The sequence below is a fragment of the Neomonachus schauinslandi genome, chromosome 12 (genome assembly GCF_002201575.2).
Source record: "Neomonachus schauinslandi chromosome 12, ASM220157v2, whole genome shotgun sequence".
Classification (NCBI taxonomy): domain Eukaryota; kingdom Metazoa; phylum Chordata; class Mammalia; order Carnivora; family Phocidae; genus Neomonachus; species Neomonachus schauinslandi.
This window is the reverse complement of record NC_058414.1, coordinates 73,136,242-73,164,171: the sequence shown is the minus strand read 5'-3', so window position 1 is coordinate 73,164,171 and position 27,930 is coordinate 73,136,242. Positions and strand designations below refer to the sequence as shown.

The window sequence follows — 27,930 nt, the reverse complement described above, 5'->3', positions numbered from 1 at the left end:
CTTCTCCCTCTGACCCTCCCCCCTCTCATGTGCTCTCTGTCTCTCATTCTCTCTCTCAAATAAATAAATAAAATCTTTAAAAAAAAAAAGAAAGAAAGAAAATATCATGTTAGTAATATAAAGTTAAATTAATATTCCATTTCTTCTCACAAACAACTTACTTTGTTTTAAAGACTTCCAACAGTTATCTCTGGAAGTGATAATTCATTTTTATACATAAAAATTCTAGAATGGTTATTTAGGCATTGCTGTAATTCACAATGAGCCACTGTGTCCTTAAAATCAAGTTAAACAATTTTGGGTTAAATAGAGAATTCTAATTACTTGTGTTCTAATTAAGATATGACCCTATCTACCTTTTTTGTTCATTTACAGTAAGTTTGAAACAACTCATGATTTTGGAGACTCAAAAACAATTTGTTATAATTTAGACCTTATAAAAAAACAAAGTGAATGGGTACTTTTTTGATGTTTCATCTATGGCTAAACATATTTAACTTCATTTTTTCATTAAACATCTACACAAACTGTGTTTGAGGAGGGCTGTAATTGTTTAATACAAATTTTCAAATGACAAACCTGTCTTTGTATAACCCATCAAAATCACTTACTTCAAGAGTTCTCTCTTGTGACCCAGGAATCTCATACAGGTATTTACATAAGAGAAATGAATGCATATGTCCACAAAAAGAATGCGTAAGAATGTTCATAAGCAAAAAAAAAAAAAAAAAAAAAAAAAGAATGCTCATAAGCAGCTTTATTCATAATAACCCCAAATGTCCATCAAGAGGAAAATGGAGGGCGCCTGGGTGGCTCAGTTGGTTAAGCGGCTGCCTTCGGCTCAGGTCATGATCCTGGAGTCCCTGGATCGAGTCCCGCATCGGGCTCCCTGCTCGGCGGGGAGCCTGCTTCTCCCTCTGACCCTCCCCCCTCTCATGTGCTCTCTGTCTCTCTCATTCTCTCTGTCTCAAATAAATAAATAAAATCTTTAAAAAAAAAAAAAAAGAGGAAAATGGAGGCGCCTGGTTGGCTCAGTGGGAAGAGTGTGCGACTCTCGATCTCAGGGTTGAGTTCAAGCCCCACGCTGGGTTGTAGAGATCACTTAAATAAATAAAACTTAAAAAAAGAAGAAGAAAATGGATAAATTAACTGGGGTACTGATGCAAGCAACACCATAACTAAATCTCAAAAACAAGTTGAGTGGAAAGAAGCCAGACACACACACACACACACACACACACACACAAAAACATACTGTGTGATTCTAAGACATCCAAAATCAGGGAAAATTAATCTATGACTATAAAAGTTAAAGTATGATTGGGCAAAGGATGCAGGGATTGATCAGAGAGAAGCATTAGGGAACTTTCTGAAGCGACAGAAAATGTTCTTTAAGTGAATGGTAGCTGCACACATTATTGTGAAAATTCACTGAACTGAATATTTAAGACTTGTGCATTTTATGGCAGGCAAATTATACCTCAACTAAAAAAATTTTTTTTAAATCTCTCATACATATGACAGTATATATCTTATTTTTATTATGGATAAAATGTTAACTTTAAAACTTAGTAACCACAGACATACAGATGGCCAACAGACACATGAAAAGATGCTCATCATCACTTGTCATCAGGGAATGCAAATCAAAACTACAATGAGATATCACTTCACACCTGTCAGAATGGCTAAAATTAATAACACAAGAAACAACAGGTGTTGGCAAGGATGTGGAGAAAAGGAACACTCTTACATTGTTAGTAGGAATGCAAACTGGTGCAGCCACTCTGGAAAAGTCTGGAGGTTCCTCAAAAAGTTAAAAAGAGAACTGCCCTACGATTCAGCACTTGCACTCCTGGGTATTTACCAAAGGATACAAAAACACTAATTCAAAGGGATACATGCACCTGCATGTTTATAGCAGCAATAGCCAAACTATGGAAGCGGCCCAAGTATCCACTGATTGATGAATGGATAACGAAGATGTGATGTGTACACACACACACACAAACACACACACCCATGTACTAGTACTCAGCACACACACACACACACCCATGTACTAGTACTCAGCGCGCGCGCGCGCGCACACACACACACACACACACACACCCATGTACTAGTACTCAGCCATAAAAAGAATGAAATCTTGCCATTTACAACAACATGAATGGAACTAGAGAGTACAATGCTAAGTGAAATAAGTCAGAGAAAGACAAATACCATGATTTCACTCATATGTGGAATTTAAGAAACAAAACAAATGAGCAAACGGAAAAAAAAGAGAGACAGAGAGAGAGAGAAAAAAACAGCCTCTTAACTAGGGAAAAAACTGATGGCTGGTTACCAGAGGGAAGGTGGGTGAGGGGATGGGTGAAACAGGTGATGGAGATTAAGGAATGCACTTGTCATGAGTAACAGGTGACTGAAATAAAAATTTAGGGGCACCTGACTGGCTCAGTAGATGGAATGTGCAACTCGATCTCAGAGTCGGGGGTTCGAGCCCCATGTTGGGTGTAGAGATTACTTAAATAAATAAAATATTTTTTTAAAAAGGTTTAAAAAAACTTTAGTAACCATGATAATTAATGAGTGAGATATTATTTGCTTATTTTCTAATTAAGAATCTCAAACCTTTAACATTAATTTTTATTGCTAAAAATCCACAAAATATATTTATCCAACATTTTGCTTACTTTTTTTTTTTTAAGGAAGATTCCACACCCAATATGGGGTTTGAATGCACAACCCCAAGATCAAGCATGGCATGCTCTACTGAGACAGCAAAGCAGCCCTAACACTTTAAGAGAAAATACAGTAAAAAAAGTTTTTTTAAAGATTCTGTTTATTTATTTGACAAAAAGAGTCTAAGAGAGTACAAGCAGGGGAAGCAGTATAGGGAGAGGGAGAAGCAGACTCCCCGCTGAACAGGGAGCCCGACGTGGGGCTCGATCCCAGGACTCTGGGATCATGACCTGACCCGAAGGCAGATGCTTAACCATCTGAGCCACTCTGGCGCCCCAGTAAAAAAAGTTAAAGGTAAAATTTTAAAGAAAAAAAATTAGGAACCTTAGGCTTTCATTCTGAATTACAGAGTAATATGTTGGCATAAATCTATACTACCTAGGACATCTGTCTCAGTCTTCTTAAAAAATACTGGGGGTTTTGGGGTGCCTGGATGGCACAGTTGGTTGAGCACCCGACTCTTGGTTTTGGCTCAGGTCGTGATCTCAGGGTCATGAGATGGAGCCCCACGTCGGGATCCACACTCAGTGTGGCGTTGGCTTGGGACTCTCTCTTCCTCTTCCTCTGCCCCTCCCTTCTGCACTTGCACGCTCTTTCTCTCAAATAGATAAATAAATCTTTTAAAAATAAAATACTGGGACATTTTTGCTTACACTGAGGACTATGGTCAGATAATATTTTGACTTATCTCCTTTATCAGTGGACAATTTATAAGAAGGAAATCTCAATGCTCACACTGAATAAACTGAAGTCACCTCTCTAAGAAATCCCACAGTAATGAAATGTCTACATTTTGAACTCTAAAGTTTTCATCAAATAGATTCTGTTTGCAGGGAAGATTCGACTGATAAGGATTGATGAAGTATGACGTCCTATGGAAGAGGGTTGACCAAGAAAATAATAAAGGGTAAAATAAGTAAAAATCCTTAACACTTCAGTTCTAAATCATTGCACCAAACTATATAAATGTTACAGCTGTATCTACCATCTCATAGGCAAATATGTTAGAATTTGTTCTCGAAAAATTATAGTAAAATCTCCTACTGAATTTATTTTTAAAAAATGTGGCTAACTTTCCATCTCTTATGCTTCCAAAATCCTCAATGTTTAGCACTGATTTAGTCTGGGAAGAAAAAGAAATTCAGAGGAAAAAGAAAATCAGAGAGGGAACAGAATTTTGCCTATATATTACCACATCTGAGTGCTCAGAATGGTGCCTGGCAGATAGAAGGCTCTCAGATATTTGCTAAATAACTAAACATTCAATATCCCTTCAAGGCAGGATTCCTGTTGCCCCTGCCCTATACTCTGCACTCAGTAGATAGTTATTATATGTTGAATAAATCTATAAGCAAGAATAAACTCTCATTTATTTAGAACATTTAGGGAATGTAGTATTTCAATGAAATGAACATTTTAGGAGTTATCACTAATACAATTCTATATATAAACTTAATTTTCAAATAAACTACACTCAAACCACAAAAACTTATGCTAATATAAGGAAGCAGTATAGTACTCTCTGGAGTCAGACTGACTGGGTTGGATTTTCATCTCCACTACTCATTAGCTATGTAAACTTGGGTAAATATATAATATTAGCTATTATTATATATATTATATATTATTAGCAACAACAAGATAATAAATGTACCTGTATTAGTATGGCTCTAGTATTCTTAAAAATAGCCCTGGAACACAGATATTTTCACATTACATGTTAGTTTCTTTGTTGTCTATAGTGACGGAAGGGTGGCATATGCCCAGGCATTTCTGTGTTGTTTGCAGTGCATTCACTTCCACACACCGACATCCTTTTTCCTCACTTGGAAATCATCCTTTCCCTCTCTACTTGACTCTCTTCATCTCTAACACCAATGATAGCAACACTGGAGAAAAAGCTGGTTTCCTAGCTACATGGTGGGAATGTGCAAGATCTGCACTTTTATCTAAGACAAATGATCTGTACCCAAGTTTTGATCTGTTTAACTTCTATAAACTTCCATTTTTTATAGGGAAATTAAAGGGGATGAAATATACCATTATTTCTTAAACTTTAAAAACCCCTGCCTCTGTTAGAGAAAATAAAATGTTATCTGAAATTACTCTGAGATAGCTATTACTTTTAATTTATGAAAGAGAAAACAGAGATCCAGAATTGGGATTTGAATGAAGTGTTCAAATGAAGTCCAAGGCTTTTCATAGAGCTGCTTCCCAGTACAGCATCATCTTTCTATGACGGTTCAGAAGACAGGCTGAGAAAAAAGAAAACTCTAGGCAATCTCACCTACTTCCACCACTTCTATTATCCCCATCCAATAACAGCTCTCAAGTCTATACATCCACCACACTGTTTGTCAAGATCAAGATGCATTTTTCTAAGTATAACTTATTTACTAGAAATCTCCATCAAAATGTCTCATAGATACTTTAGACTGTCTCACCTAAACCTACTCCCTTCTATTCTTTATAAAATTAACCAGCACCACCTAGAAATCATTCCACTTTCCCCTCTCTCCCTTAGGCACATGATCAGTGTCTGTCTCTCTTGCTCAAATCCAATCCCCCTTTCTTTGATTCCATTCCATTCAGACCCACTTTGTTCAGCATTGTTGTAACAGCAATCCTGCCTCTAGTCTTATGATCTTTTTCAAAATTCATTTTCTATTCTACAACCAGACTGATATTTTTCAATGCAAATGCTGATGTTTTTTCCTGCTTAAGATCATCTAACAGGGGGCGCCTGGGTGGCTCAGTCGTTAAGCGTCTGCCTTCGGCTCAGGTCATGGTCCCAGGGTCCTGGGATGGATCCCCGCGTCGGGCTCCCCGCTCGGCGGGAAGCCTGCCTCTCCCCCCTCCACTCCCCCTGCCTGTGCTCCTCTCTCACTGTGTCTCTCTCTGTCAAATAAATAAATAAAATCTTTAAAAAAAAAAAAGATCATCTAACAGTTCCCCCACTGCCAACAATATAAAGTCCAAAGTCCTTAACATAACATATAAAGCTTTTCCATATCTGAAGGCTATAAAACGTAATTGTTAACAGCATAAATTCTAAAATAAGACTGTATGGACTCAGATTACAGCTCCACCGCCTACTACCTGTATGACCATAAGCAAATTAAATTCAGTTTCCTTACTTGCAGTAAATGAGATAATACACTTAGAAAAGTGCTTGGCACAGAGTAAGCACTCAAATAATAGCTACTACCTTTTTTACTCTGCCATGTACCAGCTCCTACAGCCTACCACTCCTTTTCTCATCCCACATATACACGATACTGGAGCCTCAGCACTCCATTCAGTCTCTCAAACAGGAACCCTCGTCTTCTATACCTCCACATCACTGCATACATATGATCTGGCCATCTTTTATCTACTGTGGTAAAATTGTACACAGCCGCAGAATTTCTTAAACTTTGCAAGTTATCAGAAGAAAAGATCACAAAGAAAGGCAAACTCAAAGATCAAATTATACTATTAAAAATTTTTGGGGGGCGCCTGGGTGGCTCAGTTAAGCATGTGACTCCCCACTCAGTGGGGAGACTGCTTCTCCCTCTCCTTCTGCCCCTCCCTCCACTCATGTTCTCTCTCTCTCAAATACATACATAAAATCTTTAAAAACATAAATAAATGTTTGATGTATTATTTAGTACAGCAATCATTAGTAAATACTTTTGATAAAGGGTTAGTATTATTAAGACCTGTGGTATAAGGCCTGAAATTATGTGTGCTTTGACATCTGGGGAAAACCAGGAAGGCCTTGAATGGCCTAACTGCAAGTTCCCATCCTCATTTTGCTCCTGCAGATAAGGTCCCCTAGTCAGACAACCTTCTTTATCACAGGGAAGAGGCACAGTTCCTGCTTATTCCTGAGGAGCAGGCTCCAGTTCCCTGCCAGTCTGCAGAATTATTCAAACAAGCCAATCACATCTTCCTGTGGCAACCTAAGAATCACTCCACCCTCTTGATACTAGAAAACGTGCATTCCATGGCCTCTGCTTGTTCACTCTGTTCCAAGTGCAACCTCCAAGTGGCCCTACATTGTGTGAGGTGTCCCTCTCTCCTGGGCTGTTGAGTATATGTGATTAAAATAAATTGCTGTTCATCTCATCTGTCTGGTGTCAGGTGTTGTGTATTCAACCACCCACATAACCCTAAGGTACAGGTGCCCCTCCCTCACCAACAGAATGAAGAGGAGGAGAATAAAGTAAGATCTGGGAAGCTCAAATTAAGATATGTAACTGAGGGAACTAAGCAGCAAGGAACTCAGTTATTTAAAAAATATATTTTAAGCAAGCAAGCAAATAAGTTGATATATAGTCCAAAACTTAGAAGGGCAAGAGAGAGATTCTTCAAAGATCTTTATTTTTATTTCAGACATAAATATACAACTATGGTTATCTAGTTTCCTATCCTCCCATGTATTTGAAGGGAGGAAGGAAAGGTTGACAGTTGTACCTAGAACGTTAAAAAAAAAAAAAAAAAAAAGGAAAGGTCTGAGCCAACCTGACAAAGGCTGAAGAAAACAAAGTTCCTTTACGGGAACAAAAAAAAAATTTACAATCAAGTCCTGAAATTCAGGAGCTAATCAAACCTCTTGAAAAGAGAGCTCTAAAATTCTTAGTAAATAAATTTTTGTCTAAGAATAACGATAAACTTACAGATAAAAGCTGAAAATAATGATCAGGATTTTGAATGATAGGTGACATAGATTAAACATCTCAAAACCTCCAGACTTACTGCAACTCTACCGAGCGATCAAATAACTGGGAAAAGTCCTGTGGGTGTGTTTAGTGGAGTGGAAGATGAATTAGAAACTCTTCCACAGGGCGCCTGGGTGGCTCAGTTGGTTGGGCGACTGCCTTCGGCTCGGGTCGTGGTCCTGGAGTCCCTGGATCGAGTCCCGCATCGGGTTCCCTGCTCGGCAGGGTGCCTGCTTCTCCCTCTGACCCTCCCCCCTCTCATGTGCTCTCTCTCTCTCATTCTCTCTGTCTCAAATAAATAAAAAAAATCTTTAAAAAAAAAAAAAAAAAAAAAAAAAGAAACTCTTCCACAATTTTAGGCAATGTTCCTCTACTCTTTTCTACTGTGTGGTCTATGAAGAACTCTTTGCCAGTTTCCCTATTAAATTAGTTCATTAAATAGTGAGAAATGGTCTTTCATAGAGCAAATTAGAAGACCTGAAAGTCAAATGGACTTCCTCAAAAATGAACACTGTGCCATCCTGGTACTCTTTTGAGACTCTGTTCAACCTTCTCTGGATCAGAATACTCACAAATGCCTGAAGAAAGTGGACACAATTCAGTTACAATTCATTTTGATAAACATAGAAAACTGTCTCCTGCTTTTTTCTACCGAGCACTACTTTCTCTTTGTGAATGTTGGCAGGTAGTCATTTAGGATCAGAGGTATCTCAGATTGCAGACAGTAAAAAAAGTATGTTAATGCTGGGATGCTGCCCGCCATAAACTGTTCCTCGTGTGCTGCAGGCAAGAGCAGAGCTGATGATGCCCTTCCTACTCTGTAGAGCAGGCCTACACTCTGAGCCTACAGAAAGAAATCAGTTTCTCCATACACTTTCCAATTTGATCAAGAGGCCAGATGATAAGCAAAGCAAATAATACTGATGAGTTGTGTGCCATTTGCACATCATGTTGGACCAACATGTGTAGAAACCAAACATTTACCACAGGGATGGGAAGAGATTAGTCACAATATCCAGAAAGATGACTACTTGTGGCTCAATACTGTGGAGCAGTGGTGCCTTACTTTTCTACAGAAGTTCTCAATTCCTTGGTTCTTTCAGTGTTGCAACAAATGTAAAGAGAATACAAGGCACATCTGGTATAAGAAGCTATCATCAAAATCCTTGGTATCATGGCATGCACTGACCATCCAGGTAAATATTAAATAGAGTACTGAATTGTTGCTCTTGGTCTTGGGTGATCAGAAAGATTACTTAATACAACACATCAAGTGTTTATACCATCCTATGCTTCCTCGACTGCAATCTTATCAACTGCAATCTTATCTTACACCTACACTGCAGAATAAGACTGAAAAACTTCTCCGGAAAGGAGACAAAAGGAGGGAGAACTGGATGTACATAAACTCCACAAGTAGCTTCTTTCTGCCTTGCAGTCCTCAATTCTGTCACTCTGCCTTAGTGCTAGAGTGCCCCCTTCTCAAGCAAAGCCAAGCTTCATGGTGAAATGCCAGAGAGAGGCGACTAGATCCCTCTGGCCTATGTTGCCTGTTTAAGATGTGTCTATTATTGGAAGAGGTGAGCATTTGGCAGTGCTACTTCAGCTTTATGATTATCTGCTAGAATATGAAGATAGCACAGGGTGGGAGAGTTTACTACAAGTAACTGTTGCCACAATTTACAGAAATCACTGGCAAAATTAATGTTAATTCAACAACCTATGTCTACGAATTCTCCAGATTTTCCTGATGCTTTTGCTGGATGTAGTAAATTGGCAAAAATTTAAAAAACACTAAGGTAGGGGTCCTTGGGTGGTTCAGCCGTTAAGCGGCTGCCTTCGGCTCAGGTCATGGTCCCAGGGTCCTGGGATCGAGCCCCGCATCAGGCTCCCTGCTCTGCGGGGAGCCTGCTTCTCCCTCTCCCACCCCCCCACCCCCCCCACCCCCCCATCCCGCTTGTATTCCCTCTCTTGCTGTCTCTGTCAAATAAATAAATAAAATCTTTAAAAAAAAACCCAAAACACTAAGGTAAAACTTTAGTTCCAGGAGATTTTAAGACTGCCTGAAAAAGTCTTTTTTTTTTTTTTTAAAGATTTTATTTATTTATTTGAGAGAGAGAGAGAGAGACAGCGAGAGAGGGAACACAGCAGGGGGAGTGGGAGAGGGAGAAGCAGGCTTCCCGCCGATCAGGGAGCCCGATGCGGGGCTCGATCCCAGGACCCTGGGTTCATGACCTGAGCCGAAGGCAGATGCTCAACGACTGAACCACCCAGGCGCCCCTGCCTGAAAAAGTCTTAAAAAAAAAAAAACACGTGAGGCTCCTCGATTAGTGCGGAGGCTGCTTGAGATTCTTTCCTCTCCCTCCCCCTTGCTCCTCCCCCAACCTCACGCATGTGCTCTCTCTCTCTAAAATAAATAAATAAAATCTAAAAACAATGATGAAATTGAAGATGACACAAAGAAATTGAAAGACATTCCATGCTCACGGATTGGAAGAACAAATACTGTTAAAATTTCTATACCACAAAAAGCAACCTAAACCTTTAATGCAATCCCTATCAAAATACCGACAGCATTTTTCACAGAGCTAGAACAAACAATCCTAAAATTTGTTTGGAACCACAAAAGATCCCAAATAGACAAAGCAATCTTGAAAAGCAAAGCTGGAGGAATCACAATTCCGGACTTCAAGTTATATTACAAAGCTGCAGTAATCAAAACAGTATGGTACTGGCACAAAAACAATAAACCCAGAATAAAAAACCCAGAAATGAACCCACAATTATGGTCAATTAATCTTTGACAAAGGATATCCAGTGAGAAAAAGTCTTTTCAACAAATGGTGTTGGAAATACTGGACAACAACATGCAAAAGAATGAAACTGGACCACTTTCTTACACCATACACAAAAATAAACTCAAAATGGATTAAAGACCTAAATGTGAGACCAGAAACCACAAAAATCCTAGAAGAGAACACAGGCAGCAACTTCTTTGATATCGGCTCTAACAACTTCTTTCTAGATAGGTCTCCTGAGGCAAGGGAAACAAAAGCAAAAATAAACTATTGGGACATCAACATAAAAAGCTTCTGCAGAGCAAAGCAAACAACCTACAAAATGGCGGGGGGGATATCTGCAAATGACATATCTGATAAAGGGCTAGTATCCACAATACATAAACAACTTATAAAACTCAACACTCATAAAATGAATAATCCAAAAAATGGGCAGAAGACATGAACAGGTATTTTCCCCAAGAAAACATACAGATGGCCAGTAGACACACAAAAGGATGCTCAACCTCACTCTTCATTAGGGAAATGCAAAACAATAATGAGATATCACCACACACCTGTCAAAATGTCTAAAATAACACAAGAAACAACAGGTGTTGGCAAGGATGTGGATGTGCATTGTTGGTGGGAATGTAAACTGGTGTAGCCACTGTAGAAAGCAATATGGAGTTTCCCCAAAAATTTAAAAATAGAACTACCCTTTACCAGCAGTTGTACTACTGGGTATTTATCCAAAGAAAACAAAAACACTAACTCAAAGGGATACATGCACCCCTATGTTTATAGTAGCATTATCTACAATAGCCAAATTATGAAAACAGCCCAAGTGTCCAATAGATTGACAAATGGATAAAGAAGATATATATGTATAAATGGAATATTATTCAGCCATAGAAAGAATGAAATCTTGCCACTTGCAATGACATGGATGGAACTAGAAAATATTATGCTAAGCAAAATAGGTCAGAGAAAAACAAATACCATATGACTTAAATCATGTGGAATTTAAGCAACAAAACAAACGCGCAAAGAGAAACAGAGAGAGGCAAACCAAGAACTGACTCTTAACTATAGAGAACAAACTGATGGTTACCAGAAGGGACGTGGGTGGAGAGATGGGTTAAATAAGTGATGGGGATTAGGAGTGCATTTGTGATAAGCACTGTGTGTTGTATGTTAGCATGTAATCACTATATTGTACATCTGAAACTAATACTAGACTGTATGTTAACAACTTGAGTTTAAATAAAAACTTAAAAAAAAAAAAGGCCACCGATGATCTTCCATCCCCCACTTATCTCCACTAGTTTTCCCACCTATAAAATGGAGAGAGTAACAAAATTACTCTGAAAATTGAGAGATTAATGTAGTATAGATAGTGGCACACAGTAGATAAAATCTGTTTCTTATCCCTGTACCTTAGGTACAAAGGCTTTTCTCAAACCTATATTCCTTTTAATCTCTGCAATACTGGTACTGCTCCTTCTGGAAATTCTCTTCAAGTTCTGTGAAATGAGCACATACTCCGTGCTACACGCACTTCTACTTCAAGAATCATCCCGCACCTTTTCCTCTCCTTTTATTTTCTAAATAATAGTATAGCCAAAAGTATATGCTCTCTGACCTCTCCTCTTTGCTATGTCCAAGCTTCTCCTAAAAGTCTTATCCCATCTTGTGGCTTTAACCCACAAAGGAAGATTCCCAAATCTATATAAAATCTCTGGGCCTGACCATTCTTTCCAAGCTCCATTTCTACATTTCCCTATCTTCTAGGCATGTTCAAACAGATATTCTGCTAGCATCTCAGACTCAGTAAAACTCAAACCAAACTCAACATTATTCCTCCCAGCTATCCATCTTCTTCCTGAATCCCCTAGTTGTTAGTGGTGGTACCACTTCCCAGTTACCCAGATTTTAACATTCAGAGTTATCCTGATTCTCCCATTTCCCCTACATTCATTTACCAAGTTCTGTTGATTCCAACTCTGAAATCTGTTAGCAATCATTTTCTTTTTTTTTTTTTTAAAGATTTTTATTTATTTATTTGACAGAGAGAGACACAGCGAGAGAGGAACACAAGCAGGGGGAGTGAAAGAGGGAGAAGCAGGCTTCCCGCCGAGCAGGGAGCCCGATGCGGGGCTCGATCCCAGGACGCTGGGATCATGACCTGAGCCGAAGGCAGGCGCTTAACGACTGAGCCACCCAGGCACCCCTGTTAGCAATCATTTTCTTCTTCATGTCCTGTGAAACTACTTTAAGCCAGGTCTTAACACCTAACTCAGGTTCCCACCGTTCTTACTAGCTCCAATCTGTCTAGACCCCATGGCTCTCAACCAAGGACAATTCCGTCCTACAGGAAAACATTCTGATTACCATGACTGGAGGGAAGGGGGTGCTACTGGCACCAAATGGGCCAAGGATGCTATTAAACATCCTACAATGCACAGGACAGCCCTCATAATGTTATCCGGCCCCAAATGTCAATAATGTTGAGGTTAGGGGTGCCTGGGTGGCTCAGTCGTTAAGCGTCTGCCTTCGGCTCGGGTCATGATCCCGGGGTCCTGGGATCGAGCCCCGCATCGGGCTCCCTGCTTGGCGGGAAGCCTGCTTCTCCCTCTCCCATTCCGCCTGCTTGTGCTCCCTCTCTGGCTGTCTCTCTCTGTCAAATAAATAAATAAAATCTTTTAAAAAAAAAATGTTGAGGTTAAGAAACCCTGTGCTATTTAACAGCACAGTTCATCTTTGCATCTTACTTGCAAAGTACCTGATATAACTCATACACTGTTTTGTTCCCAGTTTCCTATTTTTTCTGCCTGTGTTGTGGTCTCTGGCATGAGCTTGCACCCCAACTGATGTCTACCATCCTCCTAGGCAGAAGTAATTTTTCTGTCTTCTGAATTTCCATGAACTACTTTTTGATGCTGTACCATATATATATAATGTATCTGTGAATCTATAATCTTAACCTTGTGTCTACCAAACAGGTGATCAAATCACCAACCTTCAGTGAGTCTAAAACCTACTCTATGGTATTATTACTGCTACTCACAAACACTGCAGTTCTCGTTTCCTCCCCTGAGCCCTCTGAAATTAGGTTTACAGATGAAACTTGCTTCAGCTAACTGAAACCTGGGCAGAAGTGTAGTGATCTCTAAATGTATGTGTGGTGGGGGAGGGAAAACTTCAAAAACCAGTGTGTTGGAGCACCTGGGTGGCTCAGTTGGTTAAGTATCTGACTCCTGATTTTGGCTCAGGGCATGATCTCTGTCTGGGTTGTGAGATAGAGCCCTGCTTAAGATTCTCTCTCGCCCTCTTCCCCGTCCCCTCCCCTGCCATAATAAATAAATAAATAAAATTTTTAAAAAGAAAAATAAAAACCAGTGTGCTTGCTATTCACATTTCCTTCCCACTGCTGCCAGGACTGAGGAAAAAAGCTTAAGATTTTTGTTTTGATAAATATAACATGCTACATTTTGTAAATTTAAGGTGTACAGCATGTTACTTTGATACATTCATATATTGTAATATGACTGCCATTGAAGCAATACTTACCATTACTACTTTACATCATTATAGTATATACATTATATATATTACTGTCTATATTCCTTATACTGTATGTTACATCTCTATGGCTTATGTACTACTTATTACAAATTTGTACCCTTAAATACCATCAATATTATCCCCCCAACTTCTGTTTTTTGATGTTTTTTTTTTGCTTTTTTTAAAAACAGGTTTGGCTTTTTTAGATTTCACGTGTAAGTGATATCATACAGTACTTGTCCTTCTCTGACTTATCTCACTTATTAGCATAATGTGTTCAAGGTCTTTCCATGTTGTCATAAATGGCAAGATACTATCTTTGTTCATGGCTGAATAATATTCCACTGTGTACACATAACACATCAAAAAGCCCAAGCTTACAATGAACTCCTCCAACAGCCTGAAACTCTATGTGACTTCACTGAGCAGGGCCCTTCTGGCGCTGACCCACATTAGACATATTATACAGAATGAGGAAATGCCATACAAAACTCCCTTCCCAAACCCACTCATGCTAAGATTTTAGGTTGTTAGTTGTTGCATTATATCCTTGTTTATCTTGATTCACAATCAATGTAAGAGGCATAATTTAATGTACCACTAAAAAAGGGAAAATGCTACTGATTAATATCATAAGCCATTAATTGTACAATGCAGCCTGATTCCAGAGATCTTAAAATAGGGAAAATTATGGGTACTGAAATAAATGAAGTATGATATATTTGGTAAAGGAATAAATGTAGAGGTAGTTTTTGAAAATTATTTACATTCCCTGTTTATAGAAACACAGTGAACTAAAATGTGTAAGGAAAGTTCTATCACTAGGTTCACAGTGAAACATGTAAATAAATGTCATAAGAGAAAGAATGTAAAGATTGTACATCTAACCTTCAAAAAAAAATTTGTGAAATTCTCTTTTGACAACTATAGATGGTTCTATGGAACCCCTAGTTTTTTCTGACGTGCAATAATCTTTTGCAGTAAGTTACTGCTTCAGGCAATTAGGCTTTTAGGTCAGAGCACAGAACCGTATGTCCAATTCTCCCATCATGCTTTTCAACTTTAAAAAATTACTTTGCACTCTGCTCTAAGTGTTTTTATATCCCATGTTTTCACACTAAAATGCAATGTTCTATGTATCTAACTATCCTTATTTTATGTAGAAATGGCTCCCAAAAGCACTGAACAAGTACTACTAATTTGCTTTAATGTGTGAAGTCTGAAAAACTCCACTAATGGTACAGCAACTTTCAGGTTTCTGTTTGCTGTAGGAATTTTTTATTTTATTGGTGCAATGACAGAATTCATTCATCTACAGAATGAAATTAGGAATGAATATTTTCCACATTAATAGCTTAGTTTACTTTTTGGTTAATAAGAACACTATAAATTTTACATTAATTATGATGGCAACTTACATTACTTTCAAATAAGAACAAAATTTCTGAAACCAAATTATGATTGTGTAGTGAGGGAGAACTATATAAACTACTTACGAAGAATACTTAGCATGCATAAATGATTTGAACCATAGCCAATATCACCACCTGTACTTCAAAGAGCACCAAAAATTTCATTCGATTATCTAAATCTTTAAAAGCTAAAGCATTGTTTAGAAATGAAAATTTAGGTACACTAAATTTTCCCTCAAAAACTTTACTTCATATTCTACTTTAAAAAAAAAGATTTATTTATTTTTTTTAATTAATTCTAGAGAGAGAGCGCGCGCACAAGCAGGGGGGGGGGGAGGCAGGGAGAATCCCAGACTCCCCGCTGAGCGAGGAGCCAAGCTCAATCTCAGGACCCTGCGATCACGACCTGAGTGGACCACAAGAGTCAGATGCTTAACCAAGTGTGCCACCCAGGCACCCCATATGCTACTTCTACTTTTCATAAAACTATTTTTTAATTTTGTGAATTCACGATTCCTTTGTTCATTCACTCATTGAACCATTCTATTCACCACATGCAACGTGATGACAGATGCTAAAGATATTATTTCTGCATGTAGGAATTCCAATTGAACAAGAGAAAAAAAAGGCAGTTAAGCAGATAACTACTCTGCAAAACTGCATTAACACTAATGGTATGTTGGGGCACCTGGGTGGCTCAGTGGGTTAAGCGTCTGCCTTCCACTCAAGTCATTATCCTAGGGTCCTGGGATCAAGCCCCACGTCAGGCTCTCTGCTCAGCAGAGACTGCTTGTGCTTTCTCTCTGTCAAATAAATAAATAAAATCTTTAAAAAATATACTAACAATATGTTATAGCAATCTGAGATAAATCCTGAGGGATGAGTAAGATTTTCATCTTTCAAAAAAGAGGATAGACCAGGAAGCAGTTCCAACACTCAAAGTGGATAAGAGGTCATCAGCAGAAAAAAAAAAAAAAAAAAAAAAATTACTGTGTGTTTACTACATGCCAGATACCATTGACACGCATCCCCATATTTCAGAGGAAACTGAGGCTGAGAGGTTACATACTTTACCCAAGGCACTAGACATGGACTAGCATGTAGGTCTCTTTCAATTCACAGCATGATTAAATAACAGTGTATGTATCAGAGTCAGAAATATTTAGGTAAGAATGGAATACAAGACCAAGAATACAATTTTCAAGAGTTGGGCTTCCTTGTAAAGGCAATGGAGGATCCAGCAACTAAAAGTTTGGGAGTACAAAAACAACATATTAAAACATGGCTTAGGTACAGGAAATTGGAGGAATTAGTCTAGAGAGTTTATAACAAAGCCTAGCAGTGGCAAATACAAGGGAAAGACCAGCTGCGAGACATTCTTCTGACCCTACTTTTCCTCCCCTGGCTTTATTTCTTCCTTAACTGTGTAATCACAGACAGGTACAATCAATTTGCATTCTGTTCATACAGTAAAATTTTGTACTAAACAATAGTTAATAACATAAATAACAACAATTAATTTAATAGTCTGGTCAACTGAGAGGTAATAAACTAAAAATTAATATAAATGGATTACCTTTTCAAGCAAGAATTAAATTATTTGCATAAGACACATTTTGATGATAGGACTGACAAGATTCAGAAACAGACTGTACGGTAGAGAGCTCAAGGAGACAGAAGTTAAAGTTGCAGTTAAAAACCTAGATGACGGGGCGCCTGGGTGGCTTAGTTGTTAAGCATCTACCTTCAGCTCAGGTCATGATCCCAGGGTCCTGCGATGGAGCCCCACATCGGGCTCCGCTCAGCAGAGAGCCTGCTTCTCCCTCTCCCACTCCCCCTGCTTGTGTTCCCTCTCTTGCTGTCTCTCTCTGTCAAATAAATAAAATCTTAAAAAAAAAAAAAAAAAAAAACCTGGATGACTAGAATAATGGAAACAGAGAAATAAAGAGAAAAATGAGCAGGAAGAGAGAGATTTCTGCCCCACTTTGTGTAGAGGGAAGGAGGGAGTTTATGAATTTACTTTTAGGAAGGTTCCATTTGAACACATCTCATTAACTGTCTCCTGTGAAAAGGACCAGCCAATAAAAATGTGTGACCAGTGCTCAAAAGAGAAGTCAGGGCTGAGCTACGTACTTGAGACACATTCACAAAGATATAAAAGATAAAGGTATGGAAATGGATCACTCTTATCACCAGGGAAAGGTAGGAGGGGTTATAGGGAAAAAAACCCAAAAAGATCCTTTCCAACCAATAACTTCTAAGTGTCTTCCTTCTAGAGCTTCAGAATGACTTCCCTCTGTAAGAAGGGGTGTGAAATGGAATAATGCTTCTGCTTTCAGCCTTATACCACAATTTCATACAATTTAAAATTCACAGAATTGCTTTACTGTACAATGCAGCTGACCCCAGAAATGGAAAACATAAACTGTTTTTGGCCTAGAGTTTCTAAACTACGTAAAAAGATCTGTGGGACTGCTACAACAAATGAGTAACTTTAAAGAACTTCACTGTGCTTCTTCAGATAATATTATTTCCTATTAACCTAGTGGCCAAAGGTGAAAAGGTTATTAAATTTCATAGTGGTATCCTCACAAAGCATGGAAAGATGTTACTCTAGATTAATTTCTAAAATGCTTCCTACCTTAGAGCATATATGAAACTATACCAGTAGCGTAAAATTTTTCAATGTGTTAAACAATAATAAACTTTGTTCCAAAATTATCAAACAAATTAAATTTAGAACCCGACACTATTTAATGTTAGGTATTTACAATTTTTACTAAAAACAAAAAGAACTATTGTTTCTCCTTTTTCAATATAAGCTATCAACAAATTAAAAACAAAGATAAACCCAGAAAAGGGTCCTATTATCAACTGTTAAAGGAGCATAATGTCACAAGAGCACCAACTTTGGATTCAGACAAACAGGATTAAATACCACCTCTGCCACTTCTTACCTAGGTGTCCTCAGGTGAATCACTTAAAGCTTCTGAAACCTTATTTTACTTATCTGTGAAACTGTAATAATAAAACCTACCTCAACCTTACAACATATTAACAAATGTATTCTCTGAGCCACCAGATACAAAGTATGGGTACTATGTAAGTTAACAGCTTCACTTCTTCAGCTCTTCAACCAATGGAAATTCCAACAGCTTAAAAGCATTAAAAGCTTATTTTTGAAAATTACAAACAAGGGGGCAGAAAAAGTAACATGATTTAAATATCAGTTTAAAAATACCACCTTTTAAAATTCTATTTCTGATTCTATACCCAACCCACTCCCAAAAGATTAAAAGAAATTTCAGATAAGTAAAGTGGCAAGAGTGTTAGAATTTCACTTCACCAGTTACTTGAATTTAACCCAGAAGTTTAGTCAGTCTTCTTAAATTACTAAATATGGCAATAAAATACATATGAAAATATCTACAGAATTGTCTTACAAAACTCGAAATAAAAACAAAAACACCAGGGCGCCTGGGTGGCTCAGTTGGTTAGGCGACTGCCTTCGGCTCAGGTCATGATCCCGGAGTCCTGGGATCGAGTCCCACATCGGGCTCCCGGCTCGGCGGGGAGCCTGCTTCTCCCTCTGACCCTATCCCCTCTCATGCTGTTTCTCTCTCTCTCTCTCTCTCAAATAAATAAATAAAATCTAAAAAAACAAAAACACCAAATTCCTTCAAATTTGAATTTTCAACCGGTAAGATTGGAGAATAAGACACCCTCCCCCTCCCCCTTTACAGAGTTTAGTGCCCTGAGAATGCCAGATAATGAGGAACCCTGTCATCTCAATTTGAAAAAAAAATTGCTATTTTAGGCCTTTACAACACAGGGCAAGACTATATTAACTCTCATACTGAGTACTCTCTCCTCAGCCAGATTCCAGCCACTTAAACTACTAATCACTACTTAAGAAAGGTAGAATAAAAACATGACAATCCCTTTAAAAACTTTTTAGCACTGTTTTAAACGTGTCTGCACGCGACTGAGTACATTTTCTGTTACCAACTCACGGTTATTTACCAATGTAACACATGTGAACACTACACAGCAACTGTTGTATATACAAGGATCTGCCTACCAGGTCTGTGAATTATGGAGAATCTTGTAGTTCTCCCCATCTCGTTATTTTATTATCATTTTCACCAAAGAGCACAAAGGAAAAAAAATGATTTCCAAAATTGAAGATGAGGCCGACTTTGGCACATTCATATCGGGAAGGCAATAAAACATTACATTTCGGTGCAAGTTTATATCACATCACAGGATATAAAAACACTTGGAGCAGAAAGTTCCAATTGAAAATATCCTTAGGCTTACATTAGGATTTCTTAAACACCATAAGGTGTGTTTCATATATGGATGTACTGCTTTGGAACTTAAAAAAAAAAAAATGAATACTGTGAAATTAAGAGTGGACACTTCGAAAACTGTAACCATCTTATTCACAGATTATGTGTCAGTCACTTATGAGTTTGTGAAACGTCAAAGTCCTTCCCGGAAAATACTTAAAATTAGTAGGGTCCCCCTCTTCCCACGGGAATGGGCCCTCACGGTAGCCAAGGGAAAAGGAGAATAAGAGAACTAGTTCTATGATCAGATTTCTTATTTTAAATGCCTGAGAATTTAAGTCGTTCATCTGGTTTCACTGCTGTCATAGCATCTAAGATACAGCAAAAGGAGTTGCACAATCTCCTCTTCAGAAGTCCTAGCAGGACCGTGGAGCGCCACCAAATCGGCCCCCAAAGGGGCTAGTGCCAACCCTGGCCGAAAACAACTATGGGGAGGGGGTCTTTTTGTGAGCAACTCCGCTGCCTCCCAGGGAACACGGGAGCTGCAAAGCCTACAGCTAAAGCCGAAAAAAGAAAGAAAGAAAAAAAAAAAAAAGGGGGGGGGGGGGAGGGAGGGAAGGAGAGAGACTTCCACCGCGAAAGGAAAAAAGCGTGGAGAACCAGAAAGGAAGCATTCTGTTTCTGTGAGGAGGGAGTAAAAGGGAGAAGTGAAGGTCTGCTTCCTAAGCGATTTTTTCCCCTTACCCCTCACCCCGGCTACAGTCTCCGGCCAGGCCATCGGGCTGAGCACCGCCCTTGGGCCGCTCCCAGGCCGGGACCGGACCCCTCTGCAGTCCCCAGACCCCGCGCAGGGCCCCGCGGCCCAGGCGGAACGAGAGGGTCCCCAGCGGCCGCCGCCCTCCGCGCCCCCCGCCCCCGCCCGCCCGCCGCGCCAGGCGCCGCCGCCCGGCTCCCACTTCCTATTTTCAGAGCACACACCCTACAAGGAGCGGAGCGAGCAGGCCTGGCAGAGACCTGCCCCCGCACGGGGCCTCGGGTGACTGACAGGGGCAGGCACTAGGGCGCAGCGAGGAGAAGAGGAGGAAGGGCAGCCGAGGGCACAGACCAATGCCCTTCCCCGGCGGCCATACTCCGGGCTGATACGCCGGGGTTCTACTGGCTCCCCCACGACGGACTCCGCCGCCTCCGCAGCTCTTACCTTCTCCTCATCAGACAACTGCTCCTCCAGATCCGCCATTTTCCTTCTGGCGACAAACCGCGGTGGCGGCGGCGGCGGCAGCGGCCACCTGACTTCCCCCTTTCCGTGCGGTCCTCCGCGCCGCGCGCCCCCGCCAAGGGAGGGGCCCGCAGCCCAGGCCGCCGCGCACGCGCCCCGGGAGCCCCGCCTCCCTCTAACCGGCCCGTGGGGTCGGCACGCGGCTGTGCGCGTGCGCGGGAGGCTGGACGGCTTGGGAGGGGGGAGGAGTCACTTACCGCCGCCTGCTGCAGGCTTGTCCGCATCCTGAGTATAGGATTCTTTCTCCACAAGTGACCGTATGGACCCAGTCTGCGACGAGTACATTCTGAGCCCTTGATTATGTTCCCATCAAGCCCTCAACTCTGCCAGCTAAAACGTGAAAAAGTGTACGAATAGAAGCTTTTTAAACAATCTTTTTTTTTAATTACTAGAAAAATATTCAGTTTTTATTAAAATATGTACACACAACCCAGCCCATAATTGGAAGGTTGCTCTTGATATATTCATGCATTCATTTAAGAAATATTTATTGGTCCTTTATTGTGTGCCGGGTACTACGTTAGTCCCTGGGAATATACAGCCATAAGTAAAAACCAGAGAAACTCCTGTTCTCAAGAGGCTCACTGTCTATTCCTTAAACAAACATTGAGTAGTTACAGAGAGCCCAGTATAATTTGAATTTCAGATAAACAATGGATATATATTTCACATGTAAGCATGTCCCATGAAGCATTGAGATATACTAAAAAAGCATTGTTTTCAAATTGTATTGGAATCCATTACTTTTATTTGCAAAATCTGGGAAGCTTACTTTGTGACACTTCAAGTTTAGCAAGAGAGTGAAGATGTAGTAAAAGCTGGATATATGAATTGTCTAGGAATTTTGTTAAAATGCTGTTACTGATTCAGTAGGTCTGCGATGGGGCTGGAGAATCTATTTCTAACAAGCTCCCAGGTGATGCCAATGCTATAGGTTTGGGATCACACTTTTTAGCAAGGCCTTAGAATTTAGATAGGACTTAAGACTTTAATCATTATGTTGTACACCTAAAACTAAATCAATGTTATATGTCAACTATATCTCAATTTTAAAAATATTTTTTAAAACTTCGTTCAGTAGAAAATGAGAAACTGTTGACAACGTTTGAACAATGACATGACATCAGAAACATGTCTAGCAAGATGAGTCTGACAGCTGCAGGTAAATGACACATGTGAAAGTACCTTCCCCAGTTCAAGTCACTCTCTCTATATAAAACACTGTTATTAAGTAATTTACTGAATGTTCATAGTGTGCGAATCCTTGTTTCTTGCAGATGGAAAGCAAACAGAAACCATGCTATTGAAAAGCTCATAGTCCATTCCGAGAGAGAACAGGAAGGGGATGCTTGCTGATACACGCAGGAAAAAGCAGGTGTCCTGTTGAGCTTAAGTGCTGCAGAAAAGATATGATAGAGAATAAGCCACACGGTTTGGCCAGGGACCTCACCGGATATAAATAAATAATACGTTCACTCTTTTACAGTGTACAAGTCATTGCTTCATTGATTTCTCACTGCAACCTCGTGAAGTAAGGTATTTATCAGCATTATTATACTCATGTTACAGGAGAACAAACTGAGGCTAAATATTTGTTCAAGTTTGTACTCAAGTGACTAAATTGATATTAGAACCCAGGCATCCTATTCTATATCCTACGAGGTTTCCACTTTGAGAACTTTCTCCCTCTCTAAAGGTCTAGGCACGCTCCAACAGTAAAACTTAATGAAGATGATTACTCTCCCATCCTATCAGTTTTAGTCACCACCACTTGCTGCATCAACTCTACTTCCGGTTTTTTTTCCCCTTCGTCTGTTTTTTGGTTTCTGTTTACCTAGCAACACCTAATATTAATGTGTACACAGTGGGTTCTCAGTAGATGCTCTTGTTTGACTAGTAGGCTGCTCTCTTTCTCTAGAAACCTCACCCAAATTTGGTAATGCTTTGCAATAATTTGAGTCATACGATCTTTGTAACCTTGGTGATACTTTATATGTAGCTCCTCATAGTGACACAACCAGCAGTTATGTATAATTTCTGATAATCCTTTCAAAAATCTCCCAATACCATCCTCTTGATACAGTTAAAAGAAATTATAGAATTCATGTACCCTAGGAATTCTGGGAAGATTTTAAGCTGTCACACAAAATAGCTATAAATATGGAATAACCATTATATGACTGCCAGTAGAAATATACCAGTATTCTTTTTTTTTTTTTTTAAGATTTTATCTATTTAGAGCTACCATATGATCCAGCAATTGCACTACTGGGTATTTACCCCAAAGATACAAAAGTAGGGATCCGAAAGGGTACGTGCACCCCGATGTTTATAGCAGCAATGTCCACAATAGCCAAACTGTGGAAAGAGCCAACATGTCCATCGACAGATGAATGGATAAAGAAGATGTGGTATATATATACAATGGAATATTATGCAGCCATCAAAAGGAATGAGATCTTGCCATTTGCAACGACGTGGATGGAACTGGAGGGTATTATGTTGAGCGAAATAAGTCAAACAGAGAAAGACATGTATCATATGATCTCACTGATATGAGGAATTCTTAATCGCAGGAAACAAACTGAGGGTTGCTGGAGTGGGGGGTGGGGTGGGAGGGATGCAGTGACTGGGTGATAGACACTGGGGAGGGTATGTTCTCTGGTAGTGCTGTGAATTGTGCAAGACTGTTGAATCTCAGATCTGTACCTCTGAAACAAATAATGCAATATATGTTAAGAAAAAAAAAAAGGGAGAAGAAGAAGAAGGTAGCGGGAGGGGAAGAATGAAGCGGGGGAAATCGGAGGGGTAGACGAACCATGAGAGATGATGGACTCTAAAAAACAAACTGAGGGTTCCAGAGGGGAGGGGGGTGGGAGGATGGGTTAGCCCGGTGGTGGGTATTGAGGAGGGCACGTTCTGCATGGAGCACTGGGTGTTATGCACAAACAATGAATCATGGAACACTTCATCTAAAACTAATGATGTAATGTATGGGGATTAACATAAGAAGAATAAAAAAAAAAAGATTTTATCTATTTATATGACAGAAAGAGAGAGCATGAGCAGGATCCTGGGATCATGACCTGAACCAAAGGCAGACGTTTAACCGACTGAGCCACCCAGGTGCCCCAAAATATGCTAGTTTTCTTGACAATCAGTTATTTTATGATGAAAAGAAACAAAATATTCCTTCCCCACACAATTCTACCTACTAACTGAGAATTTCTATCTTTTCTCATTTAATTTCTAAACTCACCTTTCTTCTATTTATTAGTGGTAATCTTTGCCTTCCAAATTAACTGAACCAGAACCTGATTTTTTTTTAATTCTTTCTTTTGTAGTATTTGTTGTTAAGTTACTTGTATGCTTCTTAATCTATTTTCCTGTGGATGTGCTCTATGTCCTGAACTAATTTTAAGCTTATCAAAATCAGAAATTACCTAATTTCACAGAATCAAAATCTTAGAATACATCTAGTGCAAGCCTCTCATTTTACAGGTAAGTTGAGCCTTAGATAAATTAAATGACTTGATAAAAATTGCACATCTAGCTGATATCATTTTAGAACCCAAGTGTCCTGATAGACTCATGTTCCTTTCTTGATACTATTATATACATACATTATATATACATACATGTATAAGATATATATATAAATATAGCTTGATCATGTAATGTGTAATAAGATGATAAATATTACTGACTGAGTGCTAAATGGTTGCACAGGATATCGACGTCTATAATACCACATTATTTAATCTCTGTACTGGAAAACTAGTATCTGTAGTTTAAAAGTGTGGCTTACCTCACTTCTGAGAGAAAAAGTGGTGGGGCGCCTGGGCGGCTCAGTCATTAAGTGTCCACCTTCGGCTCGGGTCATTATCCCAGGGTCCTGGGATCGAGCCCCGCATTGGGCTCCCTGCTCAGCAGGAAGCCTGCTTCTACCCCTCCCGCTCCCCCTGCTTGTGTTCCCTCTCTCGCTGTGTCTCTCTCTGTCAAATAAATAAATAGAATCTTAAAAAAAAAAAAAGAAAGAAAAACTACCAGTGTTGGACAACTAATATTTGACTGTTTGTTACTCTCTCATGATCAATGAATACAACTGGTTTCAGATAATGTCCTTTATGGCAGTAGAAAAGTGTCAAAAATCATATTTTAAAAGTAATTGCCGGGCGCCTGGGTGGCTCAGATGGTTAAGCATCTGCCTTCGGCTCAGGTCATGATCCCAGACTCCTGGGATCGAGTCCCACATCGGGCTCCCTGCTCAGCGGGGAGCCTGCTTCTCCCTCTGCCTCTCTCTCTCTCTCTCTGTCTCTTATGAATAAATAAATAAAATCTTTAAAAAAAAATAAAAGTAATCGCCTTTCTAAATCAAGTAATTGCCTAAACTATTGATTACTTGTAGTTGAGTGTGTCCTACCTATAGTCCACTTCCTCAGCTATATTTGAGAAGGCTCCCACAAGTGGCACCCTTGGCGAAATCTGACATGGATCATTCCAGAGATATCAAGGAATTATTGAAGAAGCTCATTTTTAAACTCTTCCTCTCTCCTCAATACACAATCCTTCATAATTTGGTCCCTCCCAACTTCGACAAACCCTCCTCTGCCACAGCCCCCAATGCATATGTCATTGAAACACACAAAGTTATTCATTTAGGCATCACACTCTCTCATGCCTTTATTAAAGCAATTTCTGGAATGTTCTTTGCTACTGATCCTTTAAAATTCAATTCAGTTATCCCTTTTTCCCATGAAACTCACATTGAATCCTCTAACTAAAGCCAGTAATTTCTTATTCTAGAGTCTCACAGAAAGTTTTCCATGAATTTTGTCACGTATTCTAGTAGTTAGGTGTACAGATTTTAGAATCAGTAAGTCCTGGGTTCTGATCTTGGTTCTAGCTTAGTTAACAGGGCAACTCACTCTGGAAACTTTGGTTTCTTCATCTATACATTGAAGATAATAATGGTGCTTCCCTCACAGGGCTGTTGTGAGGATTTAACGGGAGAGTACAGCCAAAGTGCTTAGCACCAGGCACAGGCATTAGCAAAGTTCTCAATAAACATTAGCTGTAATCATCATATTATAATACCAATCTCTCCTTGAGGACATAGCCTATTTCTTAATTAGCTGTCTGACAAATACAGAGTCTGGCACATAAGTGCTTAAAAAGATCTTTGTTGGAATGCATATTGATTGACTGACTCTTTCATTTCATATCCTTAAATGGAAGCTGAAAAATTAAGCTAGCCACCCTTAGGGGGCTTAGAGATTCCCTTAAAATGTGGCCCTGAGACTCCAGAACAGGAGGGCAAATGTTTTCTCCAGCAATCCTCAAATCATACAAATACTCCTGCCTTTTACCACTACATATTCAATCACCGGTGAAATATCTAATTAATTTCCTGCTCTTTAATTTCTCAGTCACTGTATGTTCAAGGCTTCAGCATCTTCATGCAATGTCTCAAATGAGGTACAGGGCATGGGGAGTGCCCAAGGTGATCCTTTAGGGTGAGGCAAGGAAATACTACAGCTTGTATTTATTTCCATTTGCTTATTTGAATCATTATTACAAAATATGTCAGATACATTAAAAAAAAAAAAAGCCCAAACAAATAAACAAACACAGTCTACCTCTTCCAGATCCCATTCTTTTTCCTTCTTCCCATGGGTAACCACTCACCTGAATCTGATGGTCATCATTCCATGTATGTTGGATCTTTTTTAATACAGGGCTGTTTCTTTTTCATTTTTTTTTTTTTAAGATTTTATTTATTTGTGAGAGACAGAAGGAGAGACAGAGAGCATGAGAGGGAGGAGGGTCAGAGGGAGAAGCAGACTCCCTGCTGAGCAGGGAGCCCGATGTGGGACTCGATCCCGGGACTCCAGGATCATGACCTGAGCCGAAGGCAGTCGCTTAACCAACTGAGCCACCCAGGCGCCCCTCTTTTTCATCTTTTTTATCCACTCAATCTGATACCTAATTCAGAAAGTATTTATGGAATGAACTAATGAGTATGATTTCTTTGCATAGTCTTAAAAACAACATGGATAGAGAATATTAGACTAATTTATCACTTTAAAAAATCTCCCTATAGGGGTGCCTGGCTGGCTCAGTCAGAAGAGCATCTGACTCTTGATCTCAGGATCATGAGTTCGATCATGTTGTGTGTGGGGATTACTAAAAAAACATAAATAAATTTAAAAAAGGTAAAAAAAAATTAAAAATCTCCCTATATGGCAAACATAAATTGTGAGACATGAGTAAAAAATTAAGTCAGATGCAACATGGGAAGGTGAAGCAACAGAATGAACAGATTTGCTGGTAGTAAGTGAAAGATCTGATATCTTTGATTTTTTTTTGAAGATTTTATTTATTTATTTTGAGAGAGAGAGAGAGGGAGTTTGTGCATGTGCAAGCAGGGGGAGGGGCAGAGGCAGAGGGAGAGAGAATCTCCTAACTCTGAGATGGTGACCTGAGCCAACATCAAGAGTCAGACGCTTAACTGACTGAGCCACCCAGGTGCCCCTAATATCTTTGATTTTTTTACCCTTAATGTCTGACAATGCTTTTAACTCTTATTTGGACTCAATAATAGCAGAATGGCAGTATAACAGAAAGATAAGTGTGTCATTAGTGTTTTCCCAGGCCATAACAACCTACAATAAAATTGTGTTTTTATACCTCAGGTGAATCCAAAGAATTGCAGGAGTACCTGCTCGAATTTCTTCCTGCTCAAATTTCTTCCTCAGGGCCACAGTGATTTGCAGACATTTAGAGGTACTTAACACTGCCATCTTCCTCTGCCTTCTGACATTGGCCTTTATCACCTTTGCTGCTCCCTATGTCATCAGACCTCTCCCAATGTAGCTCTGACGTCTTTCCTCCCCATATGGTGCTCCTCTCATGGGCCATATGACTTAGTGTTCGTGTCACCTCATCTTGTTCTGGCAACTTTAGCTGCATCCATTGCAGGCAGGTGCTGGATGATCCCCAGCCACTGCCCCAGGCCGGGGTGGGGGGGGGGCTCACTTTTCTTCGGTTTTCTCCCATGAGCCTCTTCTGATGGATAGAGCTGTAGCAGACACTGTACGTGCTCTGAGCAGATCCCCTTGGATCACTGACTATTTCTGTGCATCAGAGCCTTTTGCC

General features: G+C 39.7%; 1 protein-coding gene across 2 annotated transcripts in view; it reads right to left on the bottom strand.

The window, feature by feature from the left end:
• Positions 1 to 20,865, bottom strand: part of CAPZA2 (capping actin protein of muscle Z-line subunit alpha 2) — a 56,698-nt gene extending 35,833 nt beyond the window's left edge. The window contains exon 1 of one of the 2 annotated variants that reach the window (XM_021699291.1): positions 20,695 to 20,865. In XM_021699291.1, the coding sequence (XP_021554966.1) occupies positions 20,695 to 20,733 (39 nt within the window). In that variant the 5' untranslated portion in view covers positions 20,734 to 20,865. The remainder of the gene's footprint in view (positions 1 to 20,694) is intronic. The other variant, XM_021699290.1, reaches the window with a different exon arrangement.
• Between the last annotated feature and the right edge of the window lie 7,065 nt (positions 20,866 to 27,930).